At 46.4% G+C, this 13,766-nt stretch overlaps 1 protein-coding gene across 4 annotated transcripts in view; it reads right to left on the bottom strand.

The window, feature by feature from the left end:
- The window catches only part of PNPLA7 (patatin like phospholipase domain containing 7), a 269,446-nt gene that overhangs the window by 8,581 nt on the left and 247,099 nt on the right, over window positions 1-13,766 (bottom strand). For all 4 annotated transcript variants that reach the window (XM_014519499.2, XM_025203018.1, XM_014519500.2 and 1 more), the window contains one exon: window positions 11,436-11,546. In XM_014519499.2, the coding sequence (XP_014374985.1) occupies window positions 11,436-11,546 (111 nt within the window). The remainder of the gene's footprint in view (window positions 1-11,435; window positions 11,547-13,766) is intronic.

Genomic DNA, 13,766 nt, shown 5'->3' with positions numbered 1-13,766 from the left:
TGGGGCCATGTGCACATACACCCTTTTTCTCAACTGTTTAAATGATGCTGTCTTAAATACTACTTCAATTTTTCCATCAGTTTTGGAATTCAAAATCGGTTTTGGAACAGACTTCAAAGAGGAGGAATAGGGAATCACCAAACAGAAAACAAGGTTTGATATTCTCTCTCTCAGATCCTGATGCACCTTTGTGTTGCTGAAGCCTGAAGTGTTGCTATGGCCATATCCCCTTTAAATCTTCAGGTTCCAGCACAGGAGGGAAGAACTGTTTAAATATCTCCAAGTGTACATGCCAGCTAGGGACCCCATGAATCATTCTTTGCTCTTTTAACTATGGCTTTGTATGGCAGAACAAATATTACTGATCATGCTCACTAGTGTGGGTGGCTCCACTGAAGACCATGAGCACTCTGCGAGTTAACAAAGGCAAGTTAACAAAAAGCTGACAAAAGTTCAATTAGCACAATACCATGAAGTATATGGCGAAACTATCAGCTTGAAGAAGTAACAACCCTTAAAGACTGTTATGCACGGGAAAACATGCTTATAATTGGGGCACTCTTATGGCATGCACTGTCTGGGGTGACTTGGTGGCAGCCTATAAGTCGTGGCGGGCAATTATTTTGGAAGGAGGGCCGCTTACTGAGTTTTGGCAAGCCATCAAGGGCCGCATGATAGGCAGCCAGGGGCAGATAAATATTGCTTCTCTAAATGTTTTAGGGGCCCCGTAGGCCAGATACAATGGCCCGGCAGGCCACATCCAGCCTGCAGGCCACATTTTGCCCCCCCCTGCTATAAGTACATAAGGGATGTGCATCAGGATCTGGGGGAACACCTGTTCACCAGAGCACCTCAGGGGATGACAAGGTCCAGTGGTCACAAACTCCTGCAAGACCGTTTTAGGCTGAACAACAGGAAAAACTTCTTTACTGTCTGAACCCCCAAGGCCTGGAATAGACTCCCTCCAGTGATGGTGCAAGCACCTAGTCTGGACACTTTTAAGAAACATTTGGATGTTTAACTTACTGGAACCCTTTGACCCCAGCTGATTTCCTGCCCCTTGGGCAGGGGGCTACACCCAAAGATCTTACGAGGTCTCTTCCAGCCTTAATGTCTATGAAATCTATGAAAAGTGACACACCCTTAAATTTATCTGGTAAGTTGGAAATACTTTTAACAATACAGGACACTTGTTAAAAGTAACCCATAACTCAGAAAAGGTCTTATTCTAAGAGTATTTTAACCCTCCAGGACAGGAGGCTCACTCAGTTACCCTGCTGGATAATTTCATAGAATTAATTTCTTAGCATGATTAAAATTTATATAAAATCATACACTAAGCCTGAAAACCAGGTTTTGTCAGATCTCTGGTGTGAAGTTTAATCATCGTCTGCAGATATATGTGAAACTAGGTGTCATGACCCAAAGGGTATGATTTTGTGCGCGCTTCGGCACTGCAGAATTATTTCCCGCCACAAGGAGCTTTCTTTGCAGGGTGCAATTCTCAGTTGCATAGAGAAAACCCCGGTGCAAAGGAGTTCCCGCCACCCGTATGTAAATTTGTTTCCCACTATTGGCTGTTTCTAAATTATTCCCACGTGGCGGCTAGCGATTGGCTTGCTAGCTGTATAAGAGGCTTGAGCAGTTTCCACCCAAGTTGGAGGACTTCACATCCATCTCGTGAAGAACTCTAAGCGCGCTGGGAAGCCTAACAAACTCCGCGTGTGCCTTAGAGGAGGATACAGGGGCCTGATCAACCTCTAGCCTCTCCCCGTCGCCGCACAATCCCTCAACGTACCCTACCCTGTGCGCTCGTGGAGAGTCACCTTTTGGACTCTCATTTCGGTCGTTCCACAGAGCCTAGCAAACTCCGTGAGTGGTATCCAGAGCTCTGCTCATGTTCGTTTAGCGGAGCCTAGCAAACTCCGCTCGTGCGTCTTCGGTGGAGCCTAGCAAACTCCGCTTGTGTTTGTCTGTAACTGCAACTCAAGAAAGTTTTCCTGCCTGCACCGCAACCATCTATGGTGTAAGTAAAATAATCTTTAATGACCTCTACGCGTCAGTGCCTAATTCTAGTTCGCCGTGCCAACCTTTTCCCTGGCCCACGTGCCCGGGCTGCTGGCCACAGCCCCTTGGCCCCAACACTAGGAACAACTCATTACAGTTTTCAGGTCAGTAATTCTTCAACACTGCTTCTAAAGTTCCTGTCTACAAAACAAACAGCTACGTCAGAGTCTATATAAGGTTTGGAGTCCATATAGACACTGTACTCAATGCTGCAAAAGCATATTGGATAGGCATAGTTTTGCAGTGGCCAGCTTGAACAATGCTAGCAGTATGGCTGGGGAGTAATGAGTTCGGCACAGAGCTCCATACTACTCTGGCTACATGGCTGCTTACCTCAAAGGTAGCTCAGGCTGTCTACACCAACTGCAATGGCTAGTATGTAGACATATACTTAACTTGGAAGTAAAACCAAGTTTAAGTTCATTCTGTTCTATGGACCTTGACTGTAACCAGATTAGGAAACAGCTATGTTGTAATCAAGGTCTTTGGCATGATTATAATGTAAACACAATATTTACCATGTGCTCTCCTCACTTCTAATCAACATCCAGAAACTGCTAAAAGCTGAGGAATAGTTTTATCTTGCTCTCACATAATTCAAAGGACACTGGGGATATCTTGGATGCATGAAGAAATTCCTTTTGGTAGAATATCCATTACAGAACCTGGGTAGGAGCAGGCTAAAGACAGATAATTTTTATTCCTTTGGTATCATTTATAAAATGTGTACTTGAATATCTATTCTTATAGGCAGGTTTGCTAAAACCTTCTCTTAAGGCAGCTCAATGCTTCCCATGATAAGACAACATTTTCCCTTCTTTGGGCTTTGTAAAAATATAACCAATGGGCTGAAATTTTCCATACCAGGTGCCTGCCCCAGGTGAAGTTTTTTGGAAAAATATCCACCAAAATGTTTCAACTGTTTCTGAGAAACAGTCCAAGGAGAAAGCATCTTCCCAAGTATCTATTAGTTTATAATGGGTGGAAGAATCAACATTTTCCCTTCTTTGGGCTTTGTAAAAATATAACCAATGGGCTGAAATTTTCCATACCAGGTGCCTGCCCCAGGTGAAGTTTTTTGGAAAAATATCCACCAAAATGTTTCAACTGTTTCTGAGAAACAGTCCAAGGAGAAAGCATCTTCCCAGATCAATATGGAAGAATCAATATATAGTGATGTCAGAATAGTTGAGGTGTCTCAATATGGATCCCGAAGCACAAGTTTCAACCTCACTCTGGATACAGGCTGAAGGACACACCACCCATCAAAAGCTATGGCGAGAGAAAAAATTATTTGGGAAAGCTGACCCCCAGCCCTGCCTCCCGCAGGGCCGGCGCATGCTGGTGCCACATGCAGCGGTGGCGAAGAAAAATGCAGCAGGGGCACTGGGCATGGCGCTGCAGCGGCAGGGCATGGCGGTGGTGCTGCGGGACAGCAGTGCCATCTGCTGCAAAATTAGTTTGGGAGCCTAAGCCACATTAGCCCCAGCCTGCCACCACCTATGTCCATCAACCCAGCTTTAAATAGCTTATCTGATCATTCTTACTGGGAAGTTAAAGATATGCCGATACAATGCTAGGTCCACCTCTCTCTTGTACGTTGTTGGCTGCAGAAGCTATTGGATCTTAACCACACCACGACAATTGGCCACATAGGCTCAAACAGGCCCCACTGATCTTTTTGAAAGTCTCTGATTAACCCAGCTGAGATGTGATTGCTTAGTGTCCCATCTGAAGCCTGAGTGCACATGTTGGAAGACCAGAATATCATCCACACCATGAGTTTTTATTCAGTGCTTCCCTGAAAAGGACATAAAATGGTGGGAGGAAGCACTGGAACATTAACACTGACCTAAAAAAAAATATCATATTCCTGTCACAATTATAGGGGGCAAGGGGTCATCTCCAATTTATTTGATGCATTCCTTAATCCCTCTTGCTAGTAATATATCCCTTGAGGGGAAAAATACATTTTCTAGGCATATTTTTTTCATAAAGGAAAGAGGACAAAAATGGAGATTACTACAGAGACTGAAGAGTCTGTTTAATATTCATCTTTGACCAGGAACATCATCCTCACATAGCAGGGCCCTGAAAAGAGCCAACAGAGAGTACTGGATTGTTCTGTGCTACAGGGATAGGTAATGGAGTTGTTTGTATGCTGTAAACAGCTACTCTATCCTGCCCTAGATGTGGGTCAGGGTATTTATACAGTAACTCTCTGCAGTGCTATATAGGGATAACTGAGCTAGCTCAGCAACTGGAAGCAGTATAGCTGCACTAGTGCAGTTTTCCATATGTATAATAAGCCTCGTTTTATTCAGGAGAGCTAATTAGCACAGGCAGAGCATCCCACTAATACACGATACTGCCTCGGGTTCCAGAGCTCACGAACAGAGAAGCACATCTGCAGAAAGCTGCCTTGCAGCTGTACAGACACACTCACAGGTTGGCAACTTTGTTAATGAAAGGCCCAATATAAATTAACTGAAAACTGAAAGTTTGCAAAGAGTTTATAACGTGTAGGTTATTCTAAAGTAGCAATTCTCAACCTGTGGGTCACAAGACTATATGAAAGGGTCATGAACAAACTTTAAAAATGGATCATATTTTGCCTACATTATTGAAAAAATAGATTCTGCTTGCATGTCACCATATGTTAACACTGAATACTAGTAAACAGGGATTTGGATTTGCCACATAAAAACATGGATTTTCTCCTTTAAGGGGCGGGGTGGGGCATAGGCAACGGGTCGGGAGGGTATGGGGGGCATGTGCCCCCCCCAGATTTGTGCACCCACAGCAGGCACGGGGCTGCAGCTTGGCTGAATGGGTATAAGCAGGAGCCATCTTCATGACCCAGCAGGTAGGAGTCAGTGCAGGAGCGGGGCAGAGACTCATTGCTGTTGTCGCCACCAAGACCCCATGCCAGCTGTGTCACCAGCAGCACAAAGAGTAATGAATGGGGGTAGGGGGTGCGCCGCCCTCACCTTCTCCTGCCGCCAGACACTTGCACACTGGGCCGCAGCTCTACCCCACCACTGTGACCCTGCCACTGCCGCCGCCGCTGCCACCACCACTCCGCCAAGGGGAGGTGGGATGGGAGGCAGCATGGGTGGCCTGAGGGGAGCAGCGTTGGTAGCAGCCAGGCTATGGCAGCAGGGTAGAGCCACAGCCCAGTGCACAAATGGCTGGTGGAGGGATGAGGTGAGAGCAGCATGTCTCCCATCTGTTACTTCTCACAGTGCTTATGGTGCAGCTGGTGTAGGGATCCGGGGGCAGCAGCAGCAGCGAGTCTCACTGCCCTGCTCCATCCTCCTACGCCGGGTCCCACCTGCTGGTCTGCAGAGGTGGCTTCTGCCTGTGCTGGTCCAGCCAGGCTGCAGGCCAGTGCCCACTGTGAGTGCACAGATCTGTGCACTCCATGCCCCCGCCATGCCACACACACTAGGGAGCTGGTGGCTGAGGGTGGGGGACAGTGGGTTGGGAGTGGGGGGCACCAGTAGGGCTGAGGGCGTGGGGGGCTGTGGGCTGGGAGTGAGGTGCACTGGCAGGGCCAGGGGCCTGTTTTCTATTTGGACTATTTACTGGGTTGGGACTGGCCATCAGTGTTTATAAATGGGTCCTGATACAAAAAAGGTTGAGAACCACTGGTCTAAAGGACTCTTAGAACACACCACAAGCCTGTAGAAGCAAATCGATTTCTTTGGTATAAAAGATTCGCAGGAACAGAAATTAAATGTCAAACCAATTTGCTTTTCTTGATTAATTCAGAGGCTTTTCAGTATTTGGGGTCCTCAGAATACTGAACCCTGCTCCAGTAGGACTTTTAAAATACTGGAGCATATGTAGAGCTGGTAGTTCTCACAAAGGGAGTGAAAAAGCAAGCATGCTTCAATTAAATTGTTCAGCCTTTCCCGTAAATCCATAATATTCATAACCCTGGGGTCCCAGCAATCAGCACTTTCTGTTTGGCTGACGTCCCAGACAAGCACGCACACAGAAATGCAAGCCATGTCTGGTGCCACTGCCATGACTAAAGGAGCAAAGCCCCTTGGAAAAGTGCAGACATTAGATCTCCAGAGCAACTGAACCATCACAAAAAGCAGGGTAGCTTGTTGTAAATGTGCAGTATCCTGTATAAAACCCAATGAAAACAATATGATCCGACTAAAATAGTCCTGTGGATGACAGATACAGGGTAACATTTGCATGTATTAAGATGTACATAAAAAAGCAAACCTCTTCAAAATGCATTTGCTATTGCAACAAAGATGTACTATCCCATCAGCTCTAGGTACAGAAGTTGGAAGGTGAAGCAGGGTATTGTGTTATGCTGTTAGATGGCGATACACACAAATTATTCTGTCTTATATAAATACACATTTATTTATTTCAGTTTCTGTGACTCTCCACTAAGACAGCACTCACCCGCAACCAATGAAACTCTCTCTTTAAAGAAAGATGATTTCAACAGTCAACCCTGACTCATAATATCTCACAACACTCCCAACATTTCTGTGCTCCAAGAATCCTTGCTCTGCCATGTCCATGTCAGACCCTGATCATTCTTCCTGCCCCTTTATATCTGGGCTCATTTCCACACTTCATTCACTGGCCTCCTTAGCTTTTTTGTCCAGAACATAAATAGCAAAATGATCTTTCCCAATGTCCCTCTGTCACCTGTACCCAGGCACAGTCTTCCCCCCATTTCCTTACAGGCTAGGTACAAATGATCTTTCACTCAAACCCCCTTGTTAATTTAGAAGCAAGGTTTTTTCAAGGGTAACTTCTACCAATGTTAAGTGTACAAATTCATCACTAACTTTCACAACTGCTTCAACACATGTGCTTTTTTAGGTTCACACCAATCTCAGACTCTGCAGATCTACAACAACTCCATAAGCAATTCCAGATCACTACCAACTGCCCTGCACACATCACTCCAAACCTAAATTGGAGCTCAGGTAAATAAAATATCACCTACAATCTTACAGAGTCTATAGCAACATGAGGGCTATAAAGCAAAGGAGTCAGTGAGCATGTCTGAATACTACAGTGGATGGGAGAAGGCCAAACAGCTGACAAGGTTTACAGAAGTAGGGCTTTTCAGTGGGGCTGGAAACCCATGGATAACTGGTTAATCCTGCTCCACAGCCATCCTCTGCGTCTCTCCTCCCTTTTTCCATCCATTTTTTTTTCCAATCACAGTTTACACTAGAGAGAGTCCCAGTCCATGGACTTGGGGAGGTTCAACAGACTGGGGGTCCCCTCTGGCATGCAGGCCACCAGAGGAGCAGCTATTATAACTGGGTCATCAGCTAGTTTGGCTTCTTTTTTTTCTAGGAACATGTTTTCCTGGAGGCTGTATTAGGACAATTTAGCTGTGGAACAAGAGAGCTGCTGCAGTACTCCCAGTATGTTCTGGGACGCAAGGACATCCTGCCCCAGTCAGCCACAGGGAAGCTTTACTGCTGTTCTGCCTCCCCTTTGGGCCTATATATGCTGTGGTGGCTGAATGATCTGGCTAGGATGTCTCTGAGCATACCTCACCCAGCCATCTCCACTGACATACTTCAAACCCAGGAATATGATGGTTAGGTCACTCTGGGGTCATCTGAAGGAGGTGTTCTTGAGTACACCAGAGGTCTCAAAAGCAGCTCCAGAAGGGTGTCCTTGAGCAGCCTCTTGGAACGTGTTAGCAAGAGCAGGCAGGCAGGCTGTGCTTGGGACAGTCCCAGCTAGAGCACGCTGCTGCCACTGTGTAGACATGCCCTTTTTGCTCACTAAGCATGCCTCCAAAAATTTCAGCTCCTCTATGCTTACTCCATATCTCTGGCTCACTCCTTCCTATCCCTTGTAACTTCACTCATTCCCATTCCTCCATTCACTTTGCACCTCTTCAATTCTGTCCATGTTCACATCCTCCTCCCACCCCACAAACCCAAACCACTGCCCTGTCCACTTTGCTTCTCATCACCCTGCTTCCCAGAATGAAAATTCTTGGTCATGAACCCCCTGATCTGTAGCAAGTCTCAGCTGTCATTTCTCACATGCACTGGCTGTCTTTGTTGAAACTCACTGTTGTTACTACACAACGTATCTATAGCTTTAACACTTATTGTTCCAACTGCTACTGATATACCTATTTTGGAAAAACTGAGTTTTCAAACAGAAGAACCCAAGATGAAGAGAAAATGAGCAAACGTGTTATACATATTTTCTCACAAATGTTCTTAAAACTTTTAATAGGTATTTTTTTTTTTTAGAATCTCTTCAAAGGAAGTTAAATTTTTAGCCAAATTTAGAGAGTGATTCCAGCCTTTAAACTATAGAATAGGGGCATTTTGTCCTGTTTTATATGAAAATCTCAATAGGAGTATGAATACTCAGCTACACTAGCAGCCTGTTTTAGTCTTTAGTCAAGCAGAACGTAGGGTAGGGTTGCATGTTATTAACTAACTCAGGGGCTTTCAACCTTTTTGTGTCATTGTACCCCCAGTGGCTGGTCAAAAAGGCAGGAGTCCCGCAGTGGCCAGACCAGGGAGTGGGGGGTCCCCCAGCAGCTGATCAGCAACTGGGGGCGAGGGGGTCCGCCCGCTGCCAAGTACCCCTGAGGCCATCAGAAGCATTCCCTGTTGAAAACCCCTGGACTAACTGAATCGGAGCAGTAATAGCTCACAGAAAGCTTACACATCTCTGATTCAGACAGCCTATAAGGTGCAATTCTACCCTGCCTTCTGTCTCCTGCTAAGGAGCTGTTATATTTGTCAGGAGTAGCCAAATTCTCTCAGTCTAAACCTTAACTACTCAAATGAGCTGACACACACAGCACAGGCAAAGATGGTGGCTTAAGCTCTGTACTTTAAACTAGGCCAATATCACATGCTGTCACAGGGCTTTTGACGGCTACTTCTTTTCTCTAAAGCAAATGGCAAAATAGACGCACACCTATCCACACAGGTCTTGCAGGTATTTTAAGACTAAACTAAATGCACTTACAGAAAGGGCATAATTCAAGATTTCTGGCAGTGTCTGAGAATCACTTAATGTTATTTTCATGACAACTCAGCAGTAAATATGAAAGATAGCCAGGCTTTTCAAATGCTCAACACCAATGTATTTGATGGAGAAAAGGGTTACTCACCAGGTACCACTATCAAGTGACTATCAAGTAAGCGTCTATGGACATATCCACACACGCAGGCACATGCGCTTGCAGCATCTCAAATAGGAGTGGCACAAATTTGAGCTGGGAATTTGCAGTCAGCGCACGTGCCCAGACATGCACTTTAGTGTGGGGCAAGTTGTGGCACTTGGGGCAAAATAACCCTGCCCAGCTCCTCCTGGATCTGCAGCCAGGGGGAGCTAGAGCCTGCCTTCTTGACCAGACCACCAATAGAAAAACCTGCCTTGTGCTGGCCCCAGCAGTATAAAAAGATGCCCTGGCAAGCAGCTCAGGGCTACTTGCTCTCTCTCAACAGCTTCTGGGACCCAGCCAATTGGTATCTGAGGATACTAGCCCCTTTGTGCCAGTTGGACTGCTAAAGCAGCCCTAACTGAGAGTTCCCTGCACCCTCTACCCATTGCAGCTGTCTGGCAGTGGGGGCTGCTGCTTGGCTATGACCTGCTGCCACCTGAGACAGCATGTGGCCCTGCCAGACCCAGATGAGGACTGCACCTCTGGGCCAGCTGCCAGGGGCCTGTGGCTGCACAGTTGACCTTTGTGTGGCGCTACTGCTGTGTGTGCTGCCACCCTGCCATCTGGGCAGCTATTGCCCAGAAGATGTTCTTAGTGTGGTGGCCTGCTTTGAACTGTCAAAGCATGTCCTCCTGGCTCTAAGTGGCCAGGAGGTCAGCCACGTCCAGCTGGGTCCTGGGTGCCAGCCCTGAGCAGGCTCCTCTGCCTGGGTCTTGCCACTTGCCTCACTAACAGGAATTCCAGTGGTCCATATTTAAAAACTGCAAAATCTCTGATAAAAAAAATCCCAAAGTAAAATACCTCATGTTCTTCCACAATTAAAACAAAAGACCACTATAATATAACATAAGACCACTACACTACACCACACACACACACACACACACACACACACACACAGAGGAAACCCTCACTATTCATGGGTTTGGCATTCGTGGTGTCGAATATTCGCGAATGCCAAACCTGCTTCTTAAATACACTTAAATGAGCTACTTGGGAGCTCTGCGCTTGCTGCCGCCGGACTCCTGCCACCACTGCAGCCATGCCCCTCCCACCCTCCCAGCTGCTGGGGGCACTGAGTTCATGAACACAAACAGCGTTCATGAACGCAGTGCCTTATTTGCGGAGTTCACCATTCACGGGGGATACAAAAACGTATCCCCCACAAATGGCGAGGGTCGCGCGTGCATGTGTGTGCTCCCCCTGGCCCCTTCACTAACTAGAATGTGGAGACAGCTGCCCCTGCAGCCACAGCTCCTGCCAGCAGGTCTCATCCTGTCTGGCAGCTGGGCACAATGGGTGTGTGCTGGGGGGACGTGGGGTTTGCCAGAGGAGAGGGGGGGAAAGGGTGTGGGTAGGTGTGGGTGGATTGTGGGGGGACTGGGCACGGGGGGAAGTGCTCAGGAGGGGTGGGTTCCCTGCCCCCCCATAGGGCACAGCCCCCCCAAACAGCACATGGACTGCCCCCCCTGCAGGGCCCCAGCCCCCTGCACAGCCCACATCCCCCCTGCCGTGCTGGGCTGGGGGTCATGGTGCCGTGCTGGGCTGGGCCGGCGCAACGTGGCACAGGCAGCACTGGGTGCCAAGTGGCTGGGGCCAAGCCACACTGCCCCGCACCACGTGGTGGGGCTGTGCCAGGAGGCCCTGAGTGCCCCGATGGCCACTGCTGCCGCTGGTGAGCTGTGGACATGTTGCAGCAGCCTGCATCGCTGTTTCCCCTGCATGGACAGGCAGGGTACTGCAGCACTGGGGCAAGAGACAGCCATAGAGATGCTCTGGCTGGCTACCAGAGCATCTCTGTGGAGGACCCGAGCCTCCAGTTGCTTCAGGGCACAGTACTGGACCGTGCCCTGCCCTGCTTTTTTCTGGTGGAGGTTTTTTCATACCTGAATGTCCAGGTATCAAAACTTTGAGCCCATGTTGCAAATATGCCACGCAGGGAATGTGTTTTTATTCCCAGAGTGCCTCTTGTCGCATCTCAAACTGTTTTGAGACATGACAAGAGGCACGTGCAGGCTCGTTTGGATGCACCGTATGAGGCATCCTTTCCTTTTGATTGCCTTTATCATGCTGTGGTTGTTATACAGATAGCTCTACTCACTTGTGGACTGGCCACTGACTAGCATCACATAACTACAAGACAAAGATTTTTAAACTGAACACTTACGTCTGAAGTTTTGGATTTGCAAATCTCCTCCCTGTCTTTTAACATCTTGTCAAGAACTCCACTCCTGCACCAGACATTAAATACCGTCTTCCCATGCTGATATCCCACTTCCTGAAAAGGAAAAGAGTCAGGAATTTTAAAAAAGAAGGCACCTTTAAACAACTGGATGATAACAAACACTAGGCCGCCTGTTTTACAAATCAGACTAAAAACAAAAAGCTCTACCTTCTGGGACTGTGATTTAGAATGAAACATCTTACTGCTTCATCTCCTAGTTGCTCTAATTATTCAGCTCTGATGAGGGTTGGGAGGGGGTGATTAAGTGAAGCAAGTTGTTATTTTAAGTTGGAAGCTTGTTCCACCTTTAAATATACAGTATGTTATGATAGGTGCCACCAGCACACCTATTTTTACAGGGGGGCAGCTCTGTGCAGACTGCACATCAAATAATTCTGTACACAAGGAGACACCAACAAAAATGTAAGGAGTGGATTTGTTTACATAATCCACATCTTTACTACAAAAATCTCTTTATTGGAAAAGATGACAGTAAAGATGATTAATTTGAGGCTTCTCCGTGCTGGCCTAGATCTGACAGAGAGGAATTACTATCAGGCACTGGTGTCCCAAGTCTTCTGAAAGTAAATCATAAATACACACAAGGCAGGCAGCATGGGAAGAATCTTGTTCTTACATGAGAACTTTACTCTAAAGATCAAATATCCTGGTAGTATACACAGACATCAATAACACCGTTAAAAGTGCACTTCTGGCTTCTAATACGTTAATCTAATTTTCCAATATTTCAAAACTCAATCATTATAATTTGCATTGGGAATGAGAGCTTGGCACTGATGTTGTTAGCATAAAAACAAGAGAAAACAAACAAATGGCTCCAGTCTTTTTCTGAAGACCTGGCTTCCACTGAACAGAAATTTTTGCTTTAAAAATCCTACTCCCAGCTCTATCACTGTCAAAGTAAATCTCAGCATGAACTCAGTTTCATACAACCATGGCTATTATTGGACTGCCCCAAGTAGTTCCTAGCTCATATGCTCACATTGGTCAAGTGTTTGGAATAGGGCTAGAGAAGAGAACTGGTGGAGGGAAGAGAGAGTAGAGCTTCCCCTTCTCATGTACAGAAACCATTGCCTCTCGTGGTCTAAGATTGGGAGACATCTTGAGAACAGAGCAAGCCCTTTTAGACAAAGCTGCTTTGGAGATTAAAGTTGCCTGGGAGATATCAGGCAGTTCTGTACAAGAACACTGGGAAGCCTTCTGAACGTCCTACTTCTGGGTTTATTAGAACAATTCAAAATCCCCCTAGAACAACTAAACTCCAGGCAAGCTCGCTACTATTTTCATGGGATGTGGAATAAGTGAGAAGAATCACAGGTGACCTGTATTATTGGCTAGTTAACTGTATTGATTTGGTAGCTAAACCCTTGGAGGTACCCAATTTTACTTTTTGTATAAATCTAAATAAGTAAATAAAAATTTGTCTTTCATTGCTCATACACACTATATACACACTGAAGTTACTATGCCTTACAGATTCTCTGCAAGCGGCAAAGCAAGATGGCAGTTAGCTAACCTGCTGGGGATGAAAATCAACATGTGCACCTCAACCACAGGACCTGGTCTATCTTGTACAGCAGGCCTGTTCCACTTGGCTGACAGCTCAGTGAAATCAAGGGTATTTATACACATACATTTGTCTGCTCTGATGTGCCAGAAATCCAGTGTGTTGGAGCAGATGCGATTAATCGAGTCTGCTCTGTACACGAGCAGACGCACCCGGCGCTGCATCGCATACACTTATATAAATGGCGAAATGTACGTCAGCACTGAGAAAGTGATGGCGGTGCGCTTTTGAACTAAAACACCTTCAATGCATTTCACCATTTATACAAAGCATGCACCGCAGCACCAGGAATATTTAAAAGTGCCTGGCGCTGCGGCACAAACATATGTACAAATGCCCCAAGCTTCTCTAACTGTGAAGACTTCAGCTTTCAGTTTTAAATTATTCAACTGGTGCTAAACTATTTGCCTCTACAGAGAGAGAGGACAATGGTTTAAGGGGCTCCACACTTGTTCTGCTGAGCATTAGCAAGTCTCATTCTCTAGTCTCATTGTTCACACCGCTCATGCACTAGATTTATTCTCCAACTGGCTGTGAAAAGGACCAAGGAAGATGGAGATTATTAGTGTCTGCCCATGGCCAGCAGAATGCCTTATGTCCTTGAGAAAGCCACCAGGTAGATCCAGATAAAAAATTAAAACTGGAGCCTGATGAATCTCAACAACTCTCAAAATGCCACTTAGGGA

The sequence above is a fragment of the Alligator sinensis genome, unplaced genomic scaffold (genome assembly GCF_000455745.1).
Source record: "Alligator sinensis unplaced genomic scaffold, ASM45574v1 scaffold235_1, whole genome shotgun sequence".
Taxonomy (NCBI): domain Eukaryota; kingdom Metazoa; phylum Chordata; order Crocodylia; family Alligatoridae; genus Alligator; species Alligator sinensis.
This window is presented reverse-complemented; position numbering and strand designations above follow the sequence as displayed.